The sequence below is a fragment of the Macaca thibetana genome, chromosome 7, assembly GCF_024542745.1.
Source record: "Macaca thibetana thibetana isolate TM-01 chromosome 7, ASM2454274v1, whole genome shotgun sequence".
NCBI lineage: Eukaryota > Metazoa > Chordata > Mammalia > Primates > Cercopithecidae > Macaca > Macaca thibetana.
The window spans coordinates 129,978,836-130,005,960 of NC_065584.1; the positions used below are offsets into that span (position 1 = coordinate 129,978,836).

Here is a 27,125-nt window from a genome sequence, read left to right on the forward strand (position 1 = left end):
CTCTGTCACCCAGGCTGGAGTGCTGTGGCCGGATCTCAGCTCACTGCAAGCTCCGCCTCCCGGGTTCACGCCATTCTCCTGCCTCAGCCTCCCGAGTAGCTGGGACTACAGGCGCCCGCCACCTCGCCTGGCTAGTTTTTTGTATTTTTTAGTAGAGATGGGGTTTCACCGTGTTAGCCAGGATGGTCTCGATCTCCTGACCTCGTGATCCGCCCGTCTCGGCCTCCCAAAGTGCTAGGATTACAGGCTTGAGCCACCGCGCCCGGCTAAGTTTTGTATTTTTAGTAGAGACAGGGCTTCACCATGTTGGCCAGGCTGGTCTCAAGCTCCTTACTTCAGTTGATCTGCCCACCTCGGCCTCCCAAAGTGCTAGGGATTATAGGTGTGAGCCACCGCACCCAGCTGAAAAGTAGGACTTTGAAAATGTTGATTAAGTCAAACTCTGTAAAATGTTTGAAGAGCTTTTTTATTTTGAGCCAAATGTGAGTGGCCAATGGCCCATGACACAGCCTCAGGAGATCCTGAGAACATATGCCCAAGGTGGTCAGGCTGTTAGCAGAAAGGGGTACTGATTCAGACCCCAGGAGAGAGTGCTTGGTTCTTGCACAAGAAAGAATTCTGATGAGTCCATAGAATAAAGCGAAAGCAAGTTTATTAAGAAAGTAAAGGAATAGGCCGGGCGCGGTGGCTCACGCCTGTAATCCCAGCACTTTGGGAGGCCGAGACGGGCGGATCACGAGGTCAGGAGATTGAGACCATGCTGGCTAACACGGTGAAACCCCGTCTCTACTAAAAAATACAAAAAAAAAAAAAAAAAAACTAGCCGGGCGAGGTGGCGGGCGCCTGTAGTCCCAGCTACTCGGGAGGCTGAGGCAGGAGAATGGCGTGAACCCGGGAGGCGGAGCTTGCAGTGAGCTGAGATCCGGCCACTGCACCCCAGCCTGGGCGACAGAGCGAGACTCCGTCTCAAAAAAAAAAAAAAAAAAAAAGAAAGTAAAGGAATAAAGAATGGCTACTCATAGGCAGAGCAGTGGCTTAGGCTGCTCACTGATTACACTTATAGTTATTTCCTGATTATATGCTAAATAAGGGGTGGATTATTCACGAGTTTTCCAGAAAAGGGGTGGGCAATTTCTGGAACTGAGGATTCTTCTCCTTTTTAGACCATATAGGGTAACTTCCTGATGTTGCCATGGCATTTGTAAACTGTCATGGTGCTGGTGGGTGTGTCTTTTAGCATGCTAATGCATTATAATTAGCAAATAATGAGCAGTGAGGATGACCAGAGGTCACTTTTGGCACCATCTTGGTTTTGGTGGGATTTGGCTGGCTTCTTTACTGCAAGGTCTTTGTGACCTGTATCTTGTGCTGATCTCCTATCTTATAATGTGACTAAAAATGCCTAACCTCCTGGGGATGCAGCCCAGTAGATCTCAGCCTCATTTTACCCAGCCCCTATTCAAGATGGAGTTGCTCTGGTTCAAATGCCTCTGACAAGACTACAGTGTAGTTTTATATACTTTAGGAAGACCTAAGACATTCATCAAAACACATAAGATGTACATTGGCTTGGTCTTGAAAGGCGGGACACCTGGAAGCAGAGACTCCAGGGTCACAGTCAATTGAAAGATTATCAGGCTGGTGTGGTGGCTCATGCCTGTAATCCCAGTGCTTTGGGAGGCTGAGGTGAGAGGACTGCCTGAGGCCAAGAGTTCCAGAGCAGCCTGGGCAACATAGGGAGACTTTACATTAGGAAATAAACAAAAAAGACTTACGTTATTATCTAAAGACCTGGAGTCTGCAGAATGTCTGGGTTAAGATAAGGGTTTGTGGAGACCAAGGTGGTTTTTTTTCTTTTGAGACAGAGTTTCACACTTGTTGCCCAGGCTGGAGTGCAATGGTGTGATCTTGGCTCACTGGAACCTCTGCCTCCCACGTTCAAGTGATTCTCCTGCCTCAGCTTCCCAAGAAGCTGGGATTACAGGCACCCGCCACCATGCCCGGCTTCTTTTTTTTTTTTTTTTTTTTGTATTTTTAGCAGAGACAGGGTTTCAGTCACCATGTTGGTCAGGCTGGTCTCAAACTCCTGACCTCAGGTGATCCACTCGCCTTGGTCTCCCAAAGTGCTGGGATTACAGGCGTGAGCTACCGAGCCCAGCAGAGATCAAGGTTTTATCATGCAGATGAAGCCTCAGGTAGAGCTCTTATCAGACTTAAAAAGGTGCCAGACTTGGTTAATTCTCTCCTGGGTAAGGGAAAACACCTGGAAAGGAACAGGGCTTTTTCTACAGACTGTAGGTTTCCCACCACAAGATACAGCTTTGCAGGGCCATTTTAAAATATGTCAAAGAAATATATTCTGGGGTTAAATAATTCAATTTCTTTCAGGGCCTGCTATCTGTCGTGATGCTATACTAGAGTCAGGCTGGCTTGGTGTCAAAAATAAAAGTCTAGAAAAGCTAGAAAAAGTCTGTTCTGGCAGTCTTAAGATCTGTTTTCATGTGAATGCTGTTCAGCTGAGCCTGAATTCCAAAGGGAGGGGGGTGTAATGAGGCATGTCTGACCCATCCCCCCGACTAACCCCCAATCCCCACTTCCATCTAGATGATGGAAAAACTAGATTTTCAGGTTTACTTTGGAATGCCCTTGGCCAAGAGGTGGGGGAAAGGGGGTCCATCAGTCAGTTGTGGGGTTTAGAATTTTATTTTTGGTTTACAAAATAATAGAATATTTCATGTTGAAGCACAAGCAAGAGCACTGCAGACATGAAAGGGTATAATTTTAGGAGAATGCTCAGATGGAATAAAGAATGTCTTGAAGGGTAGTATTGTTATTGGTGTTAAAACAAGTTATCACAAACTTAAGACACAGATTATTTCACAGTTCTGTTGGTCAGAAGTCCAACACTGATCGCATGAGGATAAAATCAAGGTGTCATCAGAGCATTAGAGAGGCTTCGGGGGAAAGTTTCCTTATCAGTTCCAGCTTCCGGAGGTCACCCACAACGCTGGAGGCTCCCTTCCTCTATATTCAAAGCCAACAATGTTGTATCTCTCTAATCATTCTTCATAGTTACTGGTCATTCTTGACTCTCTTTTGCAGTTTTGGAGGCCCTTATGATTACAATTGGCCCACTGGAACAATCCAGGATAATGTGTTTTTTTTTTGAGATGGAGTCTCGCCCTGTTGCCCAGGCTGGAGTGCAGTGGAGCTCATTGCAACCTCTGCCTCCCTGGTTAAAGCGATTCCAGGATAATCTATTTCAACACCAGGTAATTAACAACCTTAATTCCCATTTGCTATGCAAGCTAACACAATCACAGCTTCTGGTGTTTAGGCTGTGGACATCTTTGAGGGGCTATTATTCTGCCTACCATGGGTAATAAGGAGGAGCTAATACTAAGAGGAAAAGAGGCCCAAAGAGGAAAGGGTGTGAATGCACTGATAAGGGCAATGGGGAGCCAGTGCACGTTTCTGAGGCTTGCAAATTCTTATTTTTTTGAAGTAAGCTTTGGTTGCAGCTGAGAAAACTGAACAGGCATAGTTGGGGAGCAACATCAGGAGGCCACCATTACAGATGAGATGAGAGGGTATAAGCTAGAGGTGGCAGAGCTAAATCGTTTTCTTTGGTCCAAAGCTGTCTATATGCCCTTTTCTAAGTGTTTTCCAACAGAATTCATGAGATCATTCCACAGGATCTCAGCAAGTGCAGTTTCTGATAATTTGGTCGAATTTGTTCAGTAGCTGCTGCAACGGAGGGCTTAAATCTTTCATCTACACTTAACAAGGGGAGACCGGAATAGTGGCAAAACCGTAGTTAGCAAGGCTGAGGCTCGCAGAGACCTAGGCATCGAATTTTTTAATGGTCCAAACCGCAGGGAAAGCGCGCACTCCCTGTTCTTAAGTTTTTCCCTAAACAGGGAGATAACACTAAAAAGCTATCCCGCGTGAAGGCTGAAAGTCCTGTTTTCTCCCTAGCTTCAGTGAACAAAGCCTGACTGCTCGCCCGCGTCCAACAAAGACAACGCTCTTCCGGTCTTCGTGACCCACCCGGTGAGCAGCCCAAACCCGCCACCGTCCTCCCTCAGCTCCCACCAATCGGGTCGCAGGGCCTCGAGCCCCGCACTGCTGAGTCCGTTGACACTGCGTCCGGGGCCAGACGACGACATCAGCGCGGGGTCCCCACAACGCCATGGGGCAGAGCCAACTCTCGAGCGCGTGACCGAAGCCTGCAGTTTTTAGCTTCCGTCACTTCCGGGTGCGACAATCTCTTCTGTCCGGCCAGACACTGGAGTCGTTAGGTGCCTCCTTGCTTCTGACGGGCCACACGTTTGCCCCTTCTCTCTGTTCCCAGCTGGAGGGACATGAGTGTCCCTGGGCCGTCGTCTCCGGACGGGGCCCTGACACGGCCACCCTACTGCCTGGAGGCCGGGGAGCCGACCCCTGGTACGTACTGTCGGGTAGGAAGCGCGGCCCGGGCTGGGTGTGAGGGGCCGGGACCGGAATGGGTAGGACTCCGGAGAAACCGTGAGGGAGTAGGCGGCTTTTGGCAGCTACGGCCCCTGGGCTCTGCCCCTAGTGCAGAAATGGGGAACCGCGCTGGCCCCTCTACCCAGCGCAATGGGCAGAACTGAAGTCCCGAGGGCAAGCTTTGTATTGGGCTGCAATTGGAGGCGGATGATGGTGAAGCCATTCTGAGTTTCTGACTCCGATACGTCATTAGTTATTTTTCATACGGCAGTGGTGGGGGATGGATTTACCAGAAAGATGATCAGCTTATAATTCAGAGAGGTGACGTATCCTATAATATTGACCACTCATGAAATGCGTGGTCAGCTTGGTGATAATTGCTTCATCCCTATTCCTGCAGCAGTCTTCTCGACCGAGTTCCAGGAGGGATTTAAGCTCTAATGCCCTAAGGCATCCATTGAATGGAATGAATTAACTTGCTGTGCACCCAAAATGGTACTATTTATGTACCATCCTTGGGAAAGTGAGAAAATGGTCACTCAGAGCATTTTCTGTGTTCTCTGATTCAGATGAGGCCCTAGATGAGAAAGGCTGCAGGGCTTTGTATATGCTTTTTGTTTTACCTCCTGTTTCAGAAATATAGGGGTTACCCCCAAATAGTGCTCTCAGCACTTTCCTGTTCATGCTTTTCCTCAAAGATCTCTTCACACTTTCATAAGTCGCTTGTATAAATGTGACTTCCTTGTAAGTATTTGAAACTTGGGCCTCTGTTTACTCTTGTGTGCTTCTCCATCTGCTAGCTGGATACTTTGACGTGGCTGTTTTGCACTAATCTCACAGTAAGGCATGTACATAAATGAAAACGTGTCTCATCCTGTTAATGGTGGTAGGTTACTCTGACTTGAAACTTTGAAAATGCTCTGGACTTTTTCCTTTCTCTCCTTCCACCTCTAAGGGATTCTCCTATACAATTCCATCTCCTTGTAATTTCACCCTTAAAACAGCCGTGGAAAGGCTAGTTCACCTCCAGTCTTACTCTTTCAACGCATCTGTCCCACTGCTATCACATCACTGTCCCAAGATAAAGCTTCAGTCATGTCATTCCTGTACTCAGAAACCTTAAATAGCTCCTCACTACTTATTAACAAAGCTCCAAACCGTTAACTTGGCAGTTAGAGGCCCTTACTGACCTTCCACATGGTCTTAAATAAGCTCGCTATTGCTATGCTGCATATGCTCCATGCGTCTCCAGAAGAAGCCTGTATTGTATTCCAGCCTTTCCTCATGCTGCCTTCTTTACCCATATTGCATCCATTCCACTCCTGCCACAGATTTCTTCCCCATTTGGAAACAGTCCTCACAGATTGTTGGTGGGAGTGCAAATTGGTGCCAGTTTCTTAGGAGGGCAGTTTGGCAATGTCTATTTAAAAAATGCATAAACTCTTTGTCCCAACAGTCTACTTCTAAGAATTTATACTACGGAAAGTGACACAAATATACAGATAAACAGGGAAGCTCACTGCAGCATTGTTTGAAATAGCAAAAAGTGAAAATAACCTAAATAATCCATCTATGGGGGACTGGTTAAACAAACTATGGTAGAATTCTGTTCTGTTAAAAAGAATGTAGTAGGTCCCTATATGTTGGTATGGAAAGATACATACGATACATGTTTTAAAAGTTGCAGAATGGTATGAGTAATATTTTGTTTGTGATAAAAAACAATATATGCATAGGCATGCAAAGACAATTTCTGGAAGGCTCTGTGAGAAACTCCAGAGTAGCTCCTGCTGGAGTAAGAAGGAGTATTTTTACTTTTCAGTTTGTGCCTCCGTCTGTAGTGTTTTAAGTTTTTACAGTGAGTAACACTCAAATAGACAAAGAGAAATGAAAACTCCATCCATTCTTTGAGCTTTAGCTCAATGTCCACACTTCCTTTAGAATTTTTCTTAGACTTCCCTAATGAAAGTCGCTCTCCCCTGAATTTTCATAACATTTTCTGTTTCTCTAATGGCACTTCTCATTTCTGTGATTCGTCGTATTGTGCCCTTCCAGGGAAGGGGACTTGCCTTATTTATTGTTGTAGCCTCACAACCTGGTACATAATATAGATGTTCAGCAAACCTTTCTTGTATGAATAGAGTAAGGACTCTCCCTTTCTTCTTCTTTACTCTCCCACAATAAAGCACCTTGAACTTAGTAATTAAATATATATAAAAACATGAGTAGCTTCTTAACCATTAGAAGCAGAGGGTAAAAGAGAGGAAAACAAAACAAACAAACAAACAAAAAACATGAGTAACTGAGACTCATTAACCAGAACATTGGTGTGGGAGGAGGGTTTGTGAGTTAAAATGTATGAATATATTTTAAGTGAAGTGAATTAGTTGTTATTCCTTAAAGTTGAAATGTCCTTTTTTGGGGTATTCCTTTCATAAAACATTAAGAAAATTGTTTTCTTTTTTTTTTTTTTTTTTTTGAGACAGAGTTTCACTCTTTTTGCCCAAGCTGGAGTGCAGTGGCGCGATCTCGGCTCACCGCAACCTCCGCCTCCCAGGTTCAAGCGATTCTCCTGCCTCAGCCTCCCGAGTAGCTGGGATTACAGGCATGTGCCACCACCCCGGCTAATTTTGTATTTTTAGTAGAGACGGGGTTTCTCCATGTTGGTCCGGCTGGTCTTGAACTCTCGACCTCAGGTGATCCACCTGCCTCGGCCTCCCAAAGTGCTGGGATTACAAGCGTGAGCCACCGCGCCCGGCCTGAAAATTGTTTTCTATATTTATTAATACTTAAAGTTGCTGATTACATTGTTATTGTCATCAAGCCTTAAGCAATGGCATAATTGGTGGATATAATTTATTCACTTCCTATACAGTTGGTACATTAATATCCCTAAGTGCTTCACTTTTCTCTCTCTCTCTCTCTATATATATGTATATATATAGATTTTTTTCTTTTGTTGGTTTTTGTATTTTTATTTTATTTTATTATTTTTTTATTTTTTATTTTTTTTTTTGAGACGGAGTCTCGCTCTGTCACCCAGGCTGGAGTGCAGTGGCCGGATCTCAGCTCACTGCAAGCTCCGCCTCCTGGGTTTATGCCATTCTCCTGCCTCAGCCTCCCGAGTAGCTGGGACTACAGGCGCCTGCCACCTCGCCCGGCTAAGTTTTTGTATTTTTAGTAGAGACGGGGTTTCACTGTGTTAGCCAGGATGGTCTCGATCTCCTGACCTCGTGATCTGCCCGTCTCGGCCTCCCAAAGTGCTGGGATTACAGGCTTGAGCCACCGCGCCCGGCCTTGTATTTTTATTTTATATGTGGAGTGCTTCAGTTTCTAGTTAGCTCTTACCTATTTGAACGTTGCCTTCCAACTTTGAGAAGTCCAATGTTTGTTCATGTGTTTCTTAGGGTTAAAATAAAAATTACATAATTTTATTTTGATTTTCAAAAAGTTTACTTTGAATATGATAGCATGTTGTTTTCCTCAATCTTTTTTTTTTTTTTTTTTGAGGCAGAGTCTTGCTCTGTCACGCAGGCTGGAGTGTAGTGGCACGATCTTGGCACACTGCAGCCTCTGCCTCCCAGGTTCAAGCAATTCTTGTGCCTTAGCCTCTCGAGTAGCTGAGATTACAGGCATACAACAGTACGCCCGGGAAATTTTTGTATTTTTAGTAGAGATGGAGTTTCACCATGTTGGCCAGGCTGGTCTCAAACTCCTGACCTCAAGTGATCCGCCCACCTCAGCCTCCCAAAGTGCTGGGATTACAGGCGTGAGCCACTGTGCCCAGCCGGTTTTTCTCAGTTTTGCCAAAATTTAAATCTGTGGTACAAATTATACTTAGAAATGTGTCACAAGTAATGTGTCGTGATAACTGTATTCTGTAGAGTGATCTAATTTGATGTTACTGATAGTTACTAGATTATAATTGAAGAGAGATGTTTCAGAGTTTAATATTAATCATAATTTTAGTGTATAATTTTAGTAAAGTGACTATCTTTTTTTTCTCTGATTATAAATCAGTGATTCCATCTTACAAACCATTAAACCCTATTTAGAAACTGTATTTTTCTTGGTAGGAATGGTGATTGATAGTTATTCATCTTAGATGTTTTTGAGTACCTGGCACAATGCTTACACTTTTATTATTCAAAGGAAAGTGATGAGGCACTGATCCCAGCATCAGGTCTAGATTTATACACAAGACTATGATGATACACTATTTTCTAGGGTAAATTAAGGTGCTGAATCTTAAGAGAGAAGAAATTCTTAGAAAATCCCTCTTTTCCTCCCTAACAAATAACACAACAACCCCCCTTTTACATGTAAATAACACATCAAACTATATGCAAAATCAATGTTGACCTATAGTTTTGTTTCCACAGAATTGAAAACATACTTTTTTTAGGCATTGCATTTCTGTTTATATAATTTTTTCATGCTTTTGAAAGCAAGAATGCTTTAGTTCAGTGACTGTTACCCATGTTTTGGCCTCAGTCTCCTTTATTTTATTTTTATTTTTATATTTATTTATTTTTTTGAGACAGGGTCTCACTCTGTTGCCCAGGCTGGAGTGCAGTGGTATGATCATAGCTCGCTGTAGCTATGAACTTCTGGGCTCAAGTTACCCTCCCACCTCAGCCTCCTGAATAGCTGGGACCACAGGTGTGTGCCACCATGCCCAGCCATTCTGGGCTCAAGCAATTCTCCTCCCTTGGCCTCCCAAAGTGCTAGGATTACAGGTGTGAGCCACTGCTCCTGGCCTTCAGACTCCTTTGATAATCCTGTGACAACTATAAGTCCTCTGCCCTGAAAAATATATAAAGATACAGAATTTTGTGTAAATGTTCATTTATCATAGGCTTTACCTTATAGTAGTAACTTAAAAACATTTTTTGAGCATTCATAACTCATTTTTTAGAGGAAGCTCAGAGATAAAAGTTTAAAAAGAAAAGAAGGATACCTGTGGTTGGGAGTGTGTGTGTGTGTGCTCTCAACCCCATTTGTGGGCTTCCTTTCTACCTGCTACTCCCCAGCCTCCTTTTATTAGCTGTGTCAATTTGAAAGGTTCCGACTGGTCAGAGTGCAGTGGTGTTTACGACTAATTGATCACAACCAGTTACAGATTTCTTTGTTCCTTCTCTAATCCCACTGCTTCAGTTGACTAGCCTAAAAAATAAACAAATAAATAAATAAATAAATAAAATAAATAAAAGGTTCCTAAATTTGATTTTTGCTGGGGACAGGTTTAAGTGACACTTCTCCAGATGAAGGGTTAATAGAGGACTTGACTGTAGAAGACAAAGCTGTGGAGCAACTGGCAGAAGGATTGCTTTCTCATTATTTGCCAGATCTGCAGAGATCAAAACAAGCCCTCCAGGAACTCACGTAAGCTAATAAAAAACCAGATATACACTAATTTCCTCTGTGGCATAGTCATAATTTGTATACTTGTATACTGTGTTAAGACATAATATTTTTTAACATGGAATTATAATTGAGTATGTCTATATCTTTATTGATAGCAGATGGGAATAGAGGAGTACGTAGTATTCTAAATGTAAAAAGTGAAATGAATACTCCTAGGGTGTTTGATCTCTTCTAAGAAGTCCTCCTAAATCTTACCTAGCCTCTGTGATTAGGTTTGGTGTTTTATCATTATTTTATTAAAGTATTACCTGTTGGGGATTGTTCAGGTGGATATATACCTGTTTCCGAGTAGAGTTGAAAAACTGCCTCCATAAAAGTCACACTTGTTTTCAGTTGCTAGTTCAAATGAGTTGCCAGAGATCTGTAAGTATCTTTCCTGAGATGATCTGTTTCATTCCCAGTAGATAACTTTACTAGTAAGTAAAGATGGGGCCGGGCGTGGTGGCTCATGCCTATAATCCCAGCACTTTGGGAGATCAAGGCGGGTGGATCACGAAGTAAGGAGATTGAGACCATCCTGGCTAACACAGTGAGACTCTGTCTCTACTAAAAATACAAAAAATTAGCTGGGCGTGTTGACGGGCGCTTCTAGTCCCAGCTGCTCGGGAGGCTGAGGCAGAGAATGTTGTGAACCCGCGATGGGGAGCTTGCAGTGAGCCGAGATCATGCCACTGTACTCCAGCCTGGGCAACAGAGCGAGACTCCGTCTCACAAAAAAAAAAAAAGAAAAAAAAAAGATTGGAGGTTATGTTAAGAAAACGGATAAGATAGAACAGAACCCATAGAGTGGGATCAGTATACAAAAACATATACTCAGGCTTTATCAGCTCCCATCCACAGACAACAGACTCAGCTTCTGCCTCCTCCTGGGTCAGAGCCTCTCTGGATAGCCCAGGCTGGCCTGTCATTTCTTTCTGTGGTGGTCATCTTTACACTGGCCACGAACTGCTGCTGCTCTGAGACCTACCCTTTGAAAACTTACTTAAGAGGCCTTTATTAGGGCAAAAGGAGAGGAATAATAACTGTGCTAATTTTATAATTATAAGTAATGTTATAATCCTTGGTGTTAAGGTGCTAAATGCATATGAAAGGATCTCGGCTCACTGCAACCTCCACCTCCTGGGTTCAAGAGATTCTCTTGCCTCAGCCTCCCAAGTAGATGGGATTACAAGTGGCACACCATCGCACCCAGCTATTTTTTTTTGTATTTTTAGTAGAGATGGGTTTCACCATGTTGGCCAGGCTGGTTTTGAACTCCCGACCTCAACTGATCTGCCCACCTTGGCCTCCCAAAGTGCTAGGATTACAGGTGTGAGCCACTGTGCCCAGCCACATTCTCTGGAACCTTCTTTGAGAGTGGCCAGACTTACGGGTCAGGAAAGCACTATACTTATAATTACAGTTTTATTATAAAGGGTACAGATCAGGACTAGCCAATGAAGAGATACACAGGATACTGCCTGGGAGGTTCCTGAACACAAAACTTCCGTCTCCTCTCCCAGTGAGAGGAAACCCCTGCTGCCAGCACATCAGTGTGTTCTCAGCTTGGCGTTCGAGCCTGCAGTGAACTGTGGTCACGCCACTGCTCCCTAGCCTGGGTGACGGAGTGAGACCGTATCTCCACAACAGAAATTCAGTCTTTTAATCTATGTACTTGGAATGTCTCTATTATTTAGATGTTCTTTGTTATTTTTCATTAGTCTCCCATCTCGAAGCTCTAGGGGCCCATCATGAGTCACTTTATTAGTGTAAACTCACGTGTGATCCAGGGAGCTCATGGATAACAAAGACACTTCTGTCGCTTGGAAAATTCCAAGGATTTTAGAAGCTCTGTGCCAGAAACCTGGGACAAAGATCAGACACATTCTTTGTTAGATAACAGATGTCTGTTCAGATCTTTTGCTTATTTTAAAATTGGATTATTTTTCTTATCGTTGAGTTTTAAGAGTTCTTTGTATATTTTTGATATGAGTCCTTTATGAGTTTTGCAAATATTTTCTCTGAGACTGTGGTTTGTCTTATTACTCTCTTTACAGTGTCTTTGGCAGAGCAGGAGTTTTTAACTTTAATAAATTTATTTAATAAATAAGAAAAAATTAAATCAGTTTTTTCTTTTATGAATTGTGCTTTTGGTATTGTATCTAAAAACTCATCACCAAACCAAGGTCACCTAGATTTTCTCCTGTGTTTTCTTCTAGAAGTTCTAGTTTTGCATTTTACATTTAGACCTGTGATTTATTTTGAGTTAGTTTTTTTTTTTTTGTTTTGAGACGGAGTTTCGCTCTTGTTGCCCAGGCTGTAGTACAATAGCGCGATCTCATCTCACCGCAACATGCGCATCCTGGGTTCAAGCGATTCTCCTGCCTCAGCCTCCTGAGCTGCTGGGATTACAGGCGTGCGCCACCACGCCTGTCTACTTTTTGTACTTTTAGTGGAGATGGGATTTCTCCATGTTGGTCAGGCTGGTCTCGGACCTCAGGTGATCCGCCCGCCTCGGCCTCCCAAAGTGTTGGGATTGCAGGCGTGAACCACCGCGCCCAGCCTATTTTGAGTTTTTATGGAGGCTGTAAGGTCTGTGTTTATTAATAGATTCATTTCTTTGCGCATGGATAGCCAGTTGCTTCAGCACCATTTGTTGTTGTTGTTGTTTGAGACAGGGTCTCACTGTGTTGCCCAGGCTGGAGTGCAGTGGCACAGCCTCAGCTCACTGCAGCCTTGATTTCCTGGCTCAGTGATCCTCCCATCTCAGCCTCCCAAGTAGCTGGGACTACAGGCGCACAGCACCACACCTGGCCAATTTTTGTATTTTTTGTAGAGACAGGGTTTCACCATGTTGCCCTGGCTGGTCTTGAATTCCTAGGCTCAAGTGATCCTCCTGCCTTGGCCTCCCAAAGTGCTGGGATTACAAGTATGAGCCACTGTACCCAGCCACTATTTGTTGAAAAGACTATCCTTTCTCCACTGCATTGCCTTTGCAACTTTGTCAAAGAGAAGTTGATTGTTTCTGTGTAGATTTATTTAAGGGTTTTCTGTTCTGTTCCATTGATCAATATGTTTGTTCTTTTGCCAGTACCATGCTGTCTTGATTTCTGTAGCTTTTTGTTGTTATTGTTTTTTTTTTTTTTTTTTTTTTTTTTTTTTTTTTTGAGACAGGGTCTCACTCTGTTGCCTGGGCTGAAATGCAGTGGCACGATCTCAGCTCACTGCAACCTCTGCCTCTGGGAGGTTGATTCTTGCACCTCAGCCTCCCAAGTAGCTGGAGTGACAGGTGTGTGCCACCACACTGGGCTAATTTTTGTATTTTTCGTAGAGATGGGGTTTCACCGTGTTGGCCAGGCTGATCTTGAACTCCTGACCTCAGGTGATCACCTGCCTTGGGCTCCCAAAGTGCTGGGATTACAGGAGTGAGTCACTGTGCCTGGCCAGATTTCTGTAGCTTTATAGTAAGTATTGAAATTGGGTACTGTGAGTCTTCCAGTTTTGTTCTTCAATATTGTATTGGCTTTTCTATGTCTTTGCCTTTCCATATGAACTTTCAAACAGTTTGTTGATATCTATACAATAACTTGCTGGGATTTTGATTGGCATTGCATTGAATCCTTAGATCAAGTTGAGAAGAATTTACATCCTAAAAAATATTGATGGGCTGGGCGTGGTGGTTGACACTGGTAATCCAAGCACTTTGGGAGCCTGGGGCAGAAGGATCTCTTGAGGCCAGGAGTTGGAGACCAGCCTGGGTAATGTAATGAGACCCTGTCTCTACAAAAATATTTAAAAAGTCAACCTGGCATGGTGGTGTACACCTGTAATGATAGCTACTTGGGAGGCTGAGGCAGAGGATCCCTTGAACCAGGAGTTCTAGGCTGCCGTGAGTGATGATCATGCCACTGCAGTCCAGCCTGGATGACAGAGTCAGACCCTATCTGAACAACAACAGTTGAGTCTTTTAATCTCTGTACTTGGAATGTCTCTCTATTATTTAGATTTTCTTTGATATTTTTCGTTAGAGTTTTATAATTTTTACATTTAGATCCTGTACATATTTTGTTATATTTGTACCACAGTATTTCACTGGGGATGCAGAACTACTATAAATGGTATTGTTTTTAAATTTCAAATTAATTGCTGGTACACAGGAAAGAAATTGACTTCTGTATATTAACCTTGTATCCTGAAATCTTACTGTACTTGCATATTAGTTTCAGAAGGTTTCTTGTTGAATCTTTGGGAATTCCCACTAGGAAATCATCTGGGAACAAAGACAGTATTATTTCTTTCTTCTCAGTTTGTATATCTTTTATTTCTTTTTCTCGTCTTACTGTATTAGTTTGGACTTAACGTATGATGTTGAATAGGAATTGTGAGACCCCTCTTCAAACTGAAGAAAGCAAAACTGCAGATAAAGGAGGGCTGATGTATTTTCTGGAAGAGACTGTGGGGAATTGGTATCATTTCTTCCTTAAATGTTTGGTAAAAATTACCAGTGAAGCCATTTGGTCCTGGCACTGTCTTTTTTGGAAGGTTATTACTTACTGATTGAATTTGTCTGATAAATATAGGCCTATATAAACTTTCTGTTTCTCCTTGTATAAGTTTTGGTAGTTTGTATCTTTCAAAGAATTAGTCCATTCCATCCACATTATCACGTTTATGAGCACCGAATTGTTGAAAGTATTCATTTATTATCCTTTTAATGTCTTGGGATCAGTGGTGATTATTGCTCTTTCATGAATAATACTAATATTTTGGGTCTTTTTTTTTCTCGATTGTCTCACTAGAGGTTTATCAATTTTATTGATCTTTTAAAGAACGATCTTTTCGTTTCATTGATTTTTTTGTTTTCCCCCTTCTATTGTTTTCTAGTTCTAACAGCCTATTTTTGCTGTTCTGCTTATCTCGGATGGTTGACTTGCTGGGTTTTCCTCTCATCCATTCTGTATTTCACTTTCTGTGATCTCTAGTCCAAGCTGGAGGGACAAAGTTATTTATTTATTTATTTATTTATTTATTTATATTTGTAGAGATGGGGTCTCACTCTGTCACATGGGCTGTAGTACAGTGGTGTGATTATAACTCACTGCAGCTTCTAACTCCTGGGTTCAAGCAATCCTTCTGCCTCAGCCTCCCAAGTAGCTCGGACCACAGGTGTGTGCCACCACACCCAGCTAATTTTTTTTTTTTTTTTTTTTTTTTTTTTGTAGAGGGTCTCGCTTTGTTGTCCGTGCTGGTCTCAAATTCCTGGCTTCAAGCAATCCTCCTTCCTTGGCCTCCCAAAATGCTGGGATTATAGGCATGAACCATTGTGTCTGGCCAAGAGACAAATTTATGCCAGACTCAGTGCTGGATAGTAGAGATGTTGTAATTGCCGTCAGCCTCTTCGTTGCTATTTCTTTTTTTATCATTATTCTCTAGATAGCACAGTTTTACAAGCAAATCACATCATATTTTTCTTTGTAGCATTCTTTAAAATATTCAGGTAGGTGACCCTTTTAATGTCACTTATTCCTGTGATCCTAACATTGATTGATGTGGAAAGAAATATCAAGGAAGTTGGCTTCTCTTCCTCAATGAGTTTTGAATCCTAATTTTAAAGAGAAACATTAGAAATTATCTGGTCTGACCTTCTCACTTTGTAAAAGAGGAGATTTAGGCCAGAGAAATAAACTGAATTTCTGAGATCACATAACTGGCTGTTGGCTGGGGAAAGCTATGATTTCCAGTCCTATGCTTTTTTCATCTTGCTGTTTAATTATCCTTTTTGACTTACTATCCCTTGATACTGCATCTTTCTCAACTCTAATCTGAAAACCATTGTTCCTCATTTCCTTTATGGGAATGTTGCAATTTTAAGATATACAAAACATTGAATTTCTTGGGCAAAATACTACAAAAAACTTCTTTTTTGGAATAATACAGAGAGTTGTTAAAAGTAACAGGTAATAAAATACTTTTAAATGATTGGATTATTTTAGTTATTAGAAATTGAAGCAAGAATAAAAGACACAAAAAGTTATCAGAATGTGGCTTTAGAATATTATTTTGAAAAATCCTATTCTATATTAAATAAACCTTGGAGAGTTAATACGTTTCCTACTTAATTTCTGTTACGATTAACCAAGATGAATATGATTCCTTTTAATGGGCCAGTATTTTAAATATGTAGAGTTTGTCTTGGCTGTGTGTTTTTGTTTCAGACAGAACCAAGTTGTATTGTTAGACACACTGGAACAAGAGATTTCAAAATTTAAAGAATGTCATTCTATGTTGGATATTAATGCTTTGGTAAGTATGATTTAGTTGATGTAACTTAATGACATCTTAGCAATGGCTAGATTTTAAGTTTAGAATTTGTCTTTTTAACAAGAAACCTTGATTGAACTTCTATTGTGTTGAATTGTTATCTTTCAAATGTTGAATTTGTAGTAATTCAACTACGAAATTTAGTAGTTGTAGTAATTTAGAAATTGTAGTAATTTGTAGAAGTTGAACTTATTTGTGCATTTGGAATAGACCTGCTCATAATTGAAGACTTAGAAAAGAGGACTGAGACTGGGCACAACGGCTCATGCCTGTAATCCCAGCACTTTGGGAGGCTGAGGCTGGAGGATTGCTTGAGCCCAGCAGTTCAAGACCAGTCTGGGCAACATAGTGAGAACTCATCTCTACAAAAAGTAATTTAAAAAAATAGCCCGGTATGGTGGCAAATGCCTGTAGTCTCAGCTATTCCAGGAGCTGAGGTAGAAGGATTGCTTGAGCCTAGGAGGTCGAGGCCACAAGTGAGCTGTGATTGTGCCACTGTACTCCAGCCTGGGTGACAAAGGGAGACCCTGTTTCAAAAAAAAAAAACAAAAAACAAAGCTAACTGGAAGTAAAGAACCTTTGGGGTACCATTTTTTTTTCTTTAAAGAAAGTGTATTTCTCTTTACCAATTACATGGTTTCTTAAATTAGCATTTTATTTAATTATATGGCATATTCATAATGCTATAATAAATTAATGCCATAGGCTGAAGTGGCCACTTTGAGAACGATCAATTATAGCTTTCAATATAAATAGTTGAACAGTTAAATTTCATCAGAAGTTCTATAGCTTTTTGATGAGAGGAAGTGATACTCTTTATTATAAGAAACAAGGAATTAACAAAAAGGGAACTTGTTGCTACCTTTATTTTCTGATGAACATTAAAAATAGTTTCGTTTCTGGGCAGGGCATGGTGACTTATGACTGTAATCCCAGCACTTTGGGAGGCTGAAGTAGGAGGGTGGCTTGAGGCCTGGTGTTTAGGACCAACCCGGCCAACATAGCAAGACCCCATATCTATTAAGAAGAAAAGAAGCTGGGTTTGCATGACTGTAGCCATTCATGCATACCTCAAAAAATGGACTTTTCTTTGGACAAAGATGGTTTACTAATGTTTTCCATTTATAACAATTAAAAACAAAATTCATATTCTCTGGCATTAGACAGAGGCCTGCGGAAGTAAATACAGAGTCATCTGCCCGGTAGTTCCTGGTTTCTTGTGAGGGAGGTGGGCAAGGCTACACTGACCTACTTTTGTGTTCCCCACTGAGATCCTGTTGCAACAGAAGGAATATTTGTTGAATGAATGAATGTTGAATGAATTAACCAAGCAGATGTAATACTGTTGCTTTGGTCTGAAGGGGCAGGATGGAGTCTTCCTCTTTTTTCTTCTCTTAGTCAAGAGTAGTTTTTATTATCATCTGGGAACTGAAAACTGGAAGGCCCAGGATATGTAAAAAGGGACTGTAACTTCTGAGATAGTCAGACAGTGACTTTACTTGCAGCTACATTAAGGCTGTGAATCTCTCTACTGACATTTCCTTCATTTCTTCTCTTTCTGTAACCTTGTCTGAAAATAGGGTGCTTTTCTCCTTCTCTGTGACATCTCTAGGCTTGCATTATCCTCCCATCTTCTCCTGACATAAGACTTCATTTTAGATTATGCAGGTTGGCTGAGTTGTAAAGTCTGTACTTACAATTCCTCGAGAATGAAAGTGTCCTCACAGAGATCATTCTGCTTAATCTGACTAAAAGAGCCCAAGGAATAGGATTAAACTTGTCCACAGTCTTCTCTGTTCAGGGCTCTGTGGCCACAGCTTGGGTTTTCCATATGGGCAGACACTTCACTTAAACTATTTCATGTGCTCTGGCTCGGTCTCTCTCTTGTAAAGGCAGAGAGAATGCTTTACTTTTCTTAAATGAAACTGATAGCATTGTTAGATAGTCTTACCTGAAATTTTATAATTACATGTTTTTAAAGCAAAATATTGTCTATTCCCATCTTAATATGTCTATTTTATATTTAGTAATACTTTTGTCTATCTGAACTAAATCAAATGTCTTTCAAATCCTACTAATGATATAAGGAAATCTTTATTTTGGAATTAAAATGTTGAGATAAGGTTGTAAAAATTTTGACCAATTTAGGAAGCACGAACTGTCATTTATATATTGACTTATTTATTCATTTTGATATTTTAGTCTATTTTAACTTGACTTTTCATTTATTTTTCCACGTTAAGTTTGCTGAGGCTAAACACTATCATGCCAAGTTGGTGAATATAAGAAAAGAGATGCTGATGCTTCATGAAAAAACATCAAAGTTAAAAGTGAGTTGAAAATTCTTTCACATTCTTTACAAAAGTAGAGGTTTAATTGTTGTGTTTTTTTTTTTTTTTTTTTTTTTGGAGACAGAATTTTGCTCTTGCCGCCCAGGCCGGAGTGCAATGGTGCGATCTCGGCTCACTGCGACCTCTGCCTCCTGGGTTCAAGTGATTCTCCTGCCTCAGCCCCCGAAGTAGCTGGGATTACAGGCGCCCGCCACCACACCGACCTAATTTTTGTATTTTTAGTAGAGACGTGGTTTCATCATGTTGGCCAGGCTGTTCTCAAACTCCTGACCTCAGGTGGTAACGCCCGCCTTGGCCTCCCAAAGTGCTGGGATTATAGGCGTGAGCCACTGTGTCCAGCCAGTATTCTTTTATTTTTATTTTCTTTGAGACGGAGTCTCGCTCTGTTGCCCAAACTGGAGTGCAGTGGCCAGATCTCAGCTCACTGCAAACTCCGCCCTTTGGGTTCACGCCATTCTCCTGCCTCAGCCTCCCGAGTAGCTGGCACTACAGGCGCCCGCCCCCTCGCCCTGCCAGTTTTCCGTATTTTTTAGTAGAGACGGGGTTTCACCGGGTTAGCCAGGATGGTCTCGATCTCCTGACCTCGTGATCCGCCTGTCTCGGCCTCCCAAAGTGCTAGGATCACAGGCTTGAGCCACCGCGCCTGGCCCAGCCAGTATTCTTATTTTGACTTTTATACCCTCATTTACAATAGCATAATTAATTCATGGTACATTGTTTTCTTTTAAAAAATGTCATTGTTTATGAAATATTAGAGACAGGGTCTCACTATGTTGCTGAGGCTGGTCTTAAACTCCTGAGCTCAAGCTCCCCTGGCCTCGACCTCCCTAAGTTCTAGGATTATAGACATGAGCCACCGCATGCAGCCTAAAAAATGTCATTTTTTTTGAACTGCACACTGAGCTTTTTTACTAATAGCTGGGTTGATAGGCTTAGATTCTCTGGATATGCACTACAGTTCTCATTTAATAACAGCTTAGAGCAACAAATTTTTTTTTGAATCAGAAGGACCTTAAATTATCCCAAATTTAAATGTCCAAGATGAAATTTATTAGTGTGAATGAATTACCTCAAAGCAGAGCACTATTATTTTCAAATTAGACTATACCTGTAACCCCTGATTGCTCTCTTGGTTTTTAATTTTTTTTTTAACACAGAAAAGAGCCCTTAAACTGCAGCAGAAGAGGCAAAAAGAAGAGTTGGAAAGGGAGCAGCAACGAGAGAAGGAGTTTGAAAGAGAAAAGCAGTTAACTGCCAGACCAGCCAAAAGGACGTGAAAAGTTGTGTTTGTGTGTTTTCTTCTCCTGTCCCATATTTGCGTTATGATGACTTAATGTAGACTGAAGTTGAGGTAGTGCCTTATGCCATTATGTCATATGTTGAAATCCTTATTCCGGTATTACTGTGTCTCCATGCCTTTTTTCCAAGTAGCAGACGTCATGTTGCTTGGTTTTTGATATTTATATGTAAGTTTTTCAAATTTTGTTTAATTTTAAAATTTATTATTTTGATCTTGAATTATTTATAAACCGGAAAATGGTTTGATTATTGTGAGTCAAAACTCTAAGTGGTTAAAAATTAGTATGAATTTTTTAGCTTCTTGATGAATACAGATTTAAAACTCTCCAGTTCTTATTTTATGAAATGACTTGCCTTTCTGGTAATACAATGCTGATTTTTTAGTAATTGCCTTTTCATTGCTTAGTTAAGAAGAAATGCCAGCTGTTTAATCACACCTACCCCTGGAAAAGAGGTGAGTGAGCCTTTTGAACAGTTGAATTTCATCAGAAGCTCTATAGCTTTTTGGTGAGAGGAAGTGATACTCTTTATTATAAGAAACAAGGAATTAACAAAAATAAGGAACTTGTTGCTACCTTTCTTTTCTGTTGAACATTAAAAATAGTTTGGTTTGTGGACTGGCCATGGTGGCTTATGGAGAAGAGATGAGCGTTTGTGAAGAACATAATGGAGAAGTGCATGTACGAGAAATAACAGCACTTTAGGTGTAGTTCAGGTGAGCAAGATGCCAGATAGATTCTACTAACCATATACTCTCCCTGCTTCTTAGTGTCGTTGTCACTGCTTTCTGCAGCTTTTGGGTTCAGAGTAGATTATATCTATTCCTAAAGCTTGGTGGAGGTGGTGGAGCTATCACACACTCAAATGAGCTTGTATATTTATCATACAATATAGTATTATAACAACAGTTATCATACACTGAGATATAGTTTCTGTGCTTGTAAAAAATTCTTGGCTGGGCGCGGTGGCTCAAGCCTGTAATCCCAGCACTTTGGGAGGCCGAGACGGGCGGATCACGAGGTCAGGAGATCGAGACCATCCTGGCTAACCCGGTGAAACCCCATCTCTACTAAAAAATACAAAAAAACTAGCCGGGCGAGGTGGCGGGCGCCTGTAGTCCCACCTACTCAGGAGGCTGAGGCAGGAGAATGGCGTAAACCCGGAGGCGGAGCTTGCAGTGAGCTGAGATCCGGCCACTGCACTTCAGCCTGGGCGACAGAGCGAGACTCCATCTCAAAAAAAAAAAAAAAAAAAAAAAAAAATTCTTGAAGTGAGGCCGGGCGTGGTGGCTCACGCCTGTGATCCCAGCACTTTGGGAGGCCAAGGTGGGTGGATCACGAGGTCAAAAGATTGAGACCATCCTGGCCAACATGGTAAAACACCGTCTCTACGAGAAATACAAAAATTGGCTGGGTGTGGTGGCGGGCACCTGTAGTTCCAGCTACTTAGGAGGCTGAGGCAGGAGAATCGCTTGAACCCGGGAGGCAGAGGTTGCAGTGAGCCAAGATGCGCCACTGCACTCCAGCCTTGGTGACAGGGCAAGACTCTGTCTCAAAAAAAAAAAAAAGCCAGAAAATTTCTTGAAGTGGAATGATGTACACCAACTACTGACTTTATAGATAATTACAGGGATGGTGAAAAACTAGTAAATAACTTCACAAAAGAGGCAGCATGGTACGTTTAGTGTTTTCTAGAATTTTTTTTTGTATATTGTATGTAAGAACTTATTGTTTGAGGGAAATATTATGAGGTTTCATTGTTTAAAATCAAGAGTGTATTGTTTACTGTTTCACACTATTATTTAATATCCAAGTGGTCTCCAATCTCCATTACATAGGGACTGTACAGAGCCTGTGAAGATGTATGAATGTGTATCCTTTATAGTCCACAATACATTTTTGGTAAGATGGAATCACTACCTCTGATCACATATATCAGACTAATGATGGAGAAAGCATTAGGTTTAAGTTGAGGGCTAAGAACTGGTTTGTTTAAAGGTTTAAATTGTTGGAAAGAGCATTTGCCTCCTTTAATGAATGATGGTCTCAGAATTCAGTTGACTTTGACCTAATATTTAAGAATATAAATATATTTACTTGAAAAGGCTGAGTGTTGCCCTCAAACACTTGCTAAAACTGCCTAGGGCAGGATTCATTGGGGCTTGTGGACAATGTCACCTAATTGCTCATTGTACTCATTATAATATGATATCTGACAAAGGTGGTACAGTGTTTCTGAGTCATTTGGGACCAACTGCGTGGTTGTTTAAAATGCTGATTCCTGCACATGACTCTCCATCTACTGAAGCACAGCTCTTTTCTGTGTTTTGCTTTGCTTTTTGTGTTTAAAGTTTCCCTCAGTGATTCCAGTGCACCTGAAAAGTTGAGAACCACAGGCTTAGTGGTAGGTCGGGGTTTCCCACACTAGGCTGCATGGCATTATCACCTGGGAACGTTAAAAAAAATACAGACATTCTCGATTCTTAGTGTAGTTATGGTGTGGATCCCATGTATTTTTTTAAAAGCTCCCCAGATAATTTTGATGTCAGGAGTCACTAGTATAGACTATCTATCTAGTGAGTTGTGTTATAAGCAATGAGATACTTTAAAAGCTACCCAGTAACTCTTGGGATTAATTTTATGAAATAAATTCTGAGCTGCTGCTTTTGATAGTCAGACTTAAGACTGAACCCCAGTAGACAGGCTATAGATATAGAATTCTGGTTAGTTAATTGAACTTTTGTGATGTATTTAAAAACAAATCATATTTATTGAACAAATGGCAAGGCACAAATACTTTCAGAATTGTATTTAAGTTTTGAAGATTTTTTAAAAAGTGAAAATGAATATATATTAGTATCCTCTATTTTAAAGTCAATTGTAAACCAGAAGTACTGTTATTTTGGTGATTAAAATCCAAAACTTTAGCTGTATTTCAGTAACAAAAACATATTTTACTAGACTGAGTGCGATGGCTCACACCTGTAATCCCAGTGCTTTGGGAGGCTGAGGTGGGAAGATTCTTTGAGCCCAGGAGTTCGAGGCTGCAGTGAACTCTGATCGCACCACTGAACTTCAGCCCGGATGACAGAGAGGGACCCTGTTTCTAAAACCAAAACAAACAAAGAAACAAGGTATCTTACTGACTAAACTGGAATGGAACTCATAATTAGTCTTGTATTTTTCCACAAAATAGTGAATTGGTACTTGGGAGACTTCTGTTTTTTGTTGAAAAAATTGCTTTTGTTTTCAAATTATATCACCTGTGTTCTGAACTAAAATGATGGGAGTTCATTTTGTATTTACTTTGCAGTATATATCATGTAAATATGCAAATGTTGAATGTAATGTAGATTGTGTCCTCATTGAGTTTTTGGGTGATACAGTTTATAAATATACCAATTATATACCTTCATACATTCGTCTGATTTTGAGCTTGTAACATGAGAACTGCTTTTTACACATTTAATAAAAAAAGTCTCTGAATTATCTGATATCATTTAGCAAGCATCCTTCTGTGCATAGCACTATATACTCCCCTTCATGTACATTATTTCAAACATTCTACTATCTTCTCTTCTCACCTGTTATCTTTCTCTTAATGTTCTCCATCTATTGTGTCACAAAATTATGGGTCCACTCATGAAATTTATTTTAGAAAGGTGATAAAAAAGGGAGGCGCAGTGGCTTATGCCTGTAATCTCAGCGCTTTGGAAGGGCAAGGCGGGCAGATCACTTGAGGCTAGGAGTTCAAGACCAGCGCGGCCAACATGGTAAAACCCTGTCTCTACAAAAATTACAAAAATTAGCCGGGTGTTGTGGTGCATGCCTGTAATCCCAGCTACTACTCAGGAGGCTGAGGCAGGAGAATCACTTGAAATGGGAGGCAGAGGTTGCAGTGAGCCAAGGTCACGCCACTGCACTCCAGCCTGGGTGACAGAGTGAGATGCTGTATCCAAAAAAAAAAAAAAAAAAAAAAAAGGATAGAGACTGGGCACAGTGGCTCATGCCTGTAATCCTAACACTTTGGGAGGCAGTTGGATCACTGGAGGTCAGGAGCTCGAGACCAGCCTCCAGCCTGGCCAACATGGTGAAACCTTGTCTCTACTAAAAATACAAAAATCAGCAGGGTGTGGTGGTGTGCTTGTAATCCCAGCTACTTGGGAGGCTGAGGCAGGAGAATCTCTTGAACCCAGGAGGTGGAGGTTGCAGTGAGCTGAGATCATGCCACTGCACTCCAGCCTGGGTGACAGAGCGAGAGCAAGACTCCATCCCCCACCCCCGCAAAAAAAATAGTGTGAAAAGATTCTAGTCAAACCAATTTCATAAAGTTTTTCACTTTTCTTTGAGAACAAAAATAATACCTACTATTAGTAGTTTGATAGGTAGAAAGTGCTTCAAAAGGATCCCTGCATGTATGACTTATAAAAAATGAAAATTTCCAACTTATAGAATATTTTAGGTCAGATTTTTAACTTTTTTTTTTTTAAGGATATTTTATTAAAAAAAAAAAAAAAGTGGGCTCTGGGAACAGGGTTAGTCCATTCAGGCCTTCAATCCTAGTGGTGATTTTGTCCTTTTCAATGATGTGGACAACAACTCCACGCCTGACACTGCAACCCGGTCAACCGCATTCAGCATGGCTTGAGAGATGCTTTTTTTTTTCTTTTTTTTGAGAGGGAGTTTTGCTCTGTCGCCCAGGCTGGAGTGCAGTGGCGCGATCCCTCACTGTAAGCTCTGCCTCCCGGGTTCACACCATTCTCCTGCCTCAGCCTCCCAAGTAGCTGGGACTACAGGCACCCGCCACTGCGCCCGGCTGATTTTTTGTATTATTAGTAGAGATGGGGTTTCACCATGGCCTCGATCTCCTGATCTCGTGATCTGCCCGCCTCAGCCTCCGGAAGTGCTGGGATTACAGGGGTGAGCCACTGCGCCTGGCCGAGATGCTTCCAAACAGGTATTCTGGATCCATGCTGGGCTCCCAGAGGGACTTGCACATTCTGTACATTTGTTTGGCGCAGGTGCCACTGACCACAAAGTCATCAGTTGCCATGGGGCAGCCGATGAGATTGAGAGAGCAAATGAAGGGCTTAAAGCTCTTTGGGTCCAACCCAGAAATGACTGGCTCAGTATAGTAGGGGCCAAACTGTTTCTCATACAAGAGGTTGGCCATTATGCTCATGAGAGTATAAGGTTTGGTCTGCCAACCTTTCTTCAACTCATACAGGTTCAGCTGGAACTTCAGGCACTGGGCAACTGTCTGGACGTCTGTGGCAAGCCCAGCTAGCCCGGTGTATGGCCAGTCAACCATGAACAACATCTTCTGGAAGTCCGTGGTCACCATCTGGGCCTGGATCCTGAAGCATCTGTCTGTGGCGATAGCCACACAGTTCTTCCCCTTCATGGCCATGACAGGCCCTCCATTATAGGACATAATAGACGTGATTGTGGTCTGCTAGGACCCCTTCATCCAGATTTTTAATTTTTTTAACCTTGGAGTTTTTGGATCCCTGAGGGAGGAACTTCTGTGAATGGCTTTTGGAGGGGACACAAACCCTTATAATTGTACCACAGAATTTTGTGTATGTGTATTTCCCAGGATTGGGTCTCCAGATTTCATCAGATTCATATGATGAATCTGTAAAATTTCCTACAAAGCGGTGATTCTTGATCAGTAAACCTCCAAGCCTCATTGTGCACATATTTAAAAAGTTACTTCGTTTCTAAATATTTATTTTGATGAAGATAGTTCCCATATAGGTTCGTTCAGATTAATCAGATATTTAAGATTTGTTCTGTTGCTAGTTGATTCCTACTATTTTTTTTTTTTTTTTCCGACACGGAGTCTTGCTCTGTCGCCCAGGCTGAAGTGCAGTGGCGTGATCTCAGCTCACTACAAGCTCCACCTCCCGGGTTCACACCATTCTCCTGCCTCAGCCTCCCTAGTAGCTAGAACTACAGGTGCCCGCCACCACGCCCGGCTAATTTTTTGTATTTTTAGTAGAGACGGGTTTCACCATGTTAGCCAGGGTGGTCTTGATCTCCTGATCTCGTGATCCGCCTGCCTCGGCCTCCCAAAGTGCTGGGATTACAAGTTTATTCCTACTGTTTTAGCTCAGTTCATATGTATGAGGTCATTTAGTCTTCAGGTTAGCATTTGAGTGAGACTAGGTTTATTTTCAAAACCTGTAAGAGAATGAAGTGAGTAATCAAGAGAGACAGTTCTAATGACTGCAATTTGAAAAGCACTTAAAGCAAAAATTCCAAAGAAACACAATGTAAAAGAAGGGCAATCAAAGAGAAGGTGGGTAAAATTTGGGATGGGATGGGGGTGGTGATTGAGAAAGAGAAAACAACAGGCCTAGACCAACGTAGAAGGTCAAGGTAATTTATGCTTCATGTATGTACCCTGAATAAGGGAGGCTTGCAGGCATGTAAAGAACAATAAACAGAAGCCACCTATTTTTGGTTAAAAGTAACAAAAAGTCGCCCCCTACTGTCACTTTATTGTAAATGGAGGAAAAGTTTGTAGCTGTTCATCCTGGTTTAAACCATAAATATATTCCTAATGAGCTCTAGGAAGCCTGCAATGTTCAAATCCTGATAAGGATGGGCTGAAAATCACTCTGAGAATGATTTTCGCTCTTATTTTTGGTCTGACTTTTATTAGTCCATTAGAGGAGACAGTTAAACAGTACAAGGGACTACAGGCTTGGCGCGGTGGCTCATGCCTGTAAACACAGCACTTTGGGAGGCCGAAGCGGGTGGATCACAAGGTCGGGAGTTCGAGACCAGCCTGGCCAACATGGTGAAACCCCATCTCTACTAAAGATACAAAACATTAGCCAGGCGTGGTGGTGCGTGCCTGTAATCCCAGCTACTCGGGAGGCTGAGGCAGGAGAATCGCTTGAACCTGGGAGGCGGAGGTTGCAGTGAGCCAAGATCGTCCCATTGCACTCCAGCCTGGGTGACGGTGAGACTCCATCTCAAAAAAAAAAAAAGACAAGGGAATACTAAGAAACAAAAATATGTCTATAAACCTGAAGGTTCTTAGCCTTCCCTTTGATTATAAAGTTAAAAATTTTAAAGCATGTAGTTGCCTTAGTAATATAGTGGTTAGGATTATGAACTCAAGTCAGATTGAAACCGAGCATGATGACTCACACCTATAATCCCAGCACTTTTGGAAGCTGAAGCAGGAGGATCACTTGAGCTCAGGAGTTTGAGACCAGCCTGGGCAACATAGTGAAACCCCATCTCTACCAAAAAAATAAAAGAA

The 27,125-nt window shown here is 41.7% G+C and overlaps 2 protein-coding genes across 4 annotated transcripts; one reads left to right on the forward strand and one right to left on the reverse strand.

The window, feature by feature from the left end:
• The first annotated feature begins 3,511 nt into the window (after nucleotides 1-3,511).
• On the forward strand, nucleotides 3,512-23,335 carry BLOC1S6 (biogenesis of lysosomal organelles complex 1 subunit 6). Of its 3 annotated transcripts, none has more exons than XR_007727430.1 (7): nucleotides 4,050-4,446; nucleotides 9,714-9,855; nucleotides 16,092-16,179; nucleotides 18,441-18,527; nucleotides 19,706-19,828; nucleotides 20,254-20,301; nucleotides 22,808-22,843. XR_007727430.1 is itself a non-coding variant. In XM_050797875.1 (5 exons), the coding sequence occupies exons 1-5, from the start codon at nucleotides 4,365-4,367 to the stop codon at nucleotides 19,823-19,825; spliced, it is 519 nt and encodes a 172-aa protein (XP_050653832.1). In that variant the 5' UTR covers nucleotides 3,512-4,364; the 3' UTR covers nucleotides 19,826-23,335. The 3 variants fall into 3 exon arrangements, 1 of the variants encoding a protein (XP_050653832.1); XR_007727429.1 differs by lacking the exon at nucleotides 22,808-22,843 and adding an exon at nucleotides 20,452-20,508; XM_050797875.1 differs by having other exon boundaries at nucleotides 3,512-4,446; nucleotides 19,706-23,335.
• A 1,056-nt stretch (nucleotides 23,336-24,391) lies between these two features.
• On the reverse strand, nucleotides 24,392-25,280 carry LOC126959288 (proteasome subunit beta type-3-like). Its single transcript, XM_050798182.1, has 2 exons — nucleotides 24,776-25,280; nucleotides 24,392-24,459 (listed from the first exon to the last, which is right to left on the reverse strand). The coding sequence occupies exons 1-2, from the start codon at nucleotides 25,278-25,280 to the stop codon at nucleotides 24,392-24,394; spliced, it is 573 nt and encodes a 190-aa protein (XP_050654139.1).
• Nucleotides 25,281-27,125: the final 1,845 nt, after the last annotated feature.

Bases quoted from the DNA above. Each gene is read 5' to 3' on its own strand.
- BLOC1S6 (XM_050797875.1), top strand. From the start codon at position 4,365: ATGAGTGTCCCTGGGCCGTCGTCTCCGGACGGGGCCCTGACACGGCCA. The intron at 4,447-9,713 runs GTACGTACTGTC...TGCTGGGGACAG, and splicing joins GGCCGGGGAGCCGACCCCTG to GTTTAAGTGACACTTCTCCA. The intron at 9,856-16,091 runs GTAAGCTAATAA...TTTTTGTTTCAG, and splicing joins CAAGCCCTCCAGGAACTCAC to ACAGAACCAAGTTGTATTGT.
- LOC126959288 (XM_050798182.1), bottom strand. From the start codon at position 25,280: ATGTCCTATAATGGAGGGCCTGTCATGGCCATGAAGGGGAAGAACTGT. The intron at 24,460-24,775 runs GTGGCTCACCCC...ACCGGGTTGCAG, and splicing joins AAGCATCTCGGCCAGGCGCA to TGTCAGGCGTGGAGTTGTTG.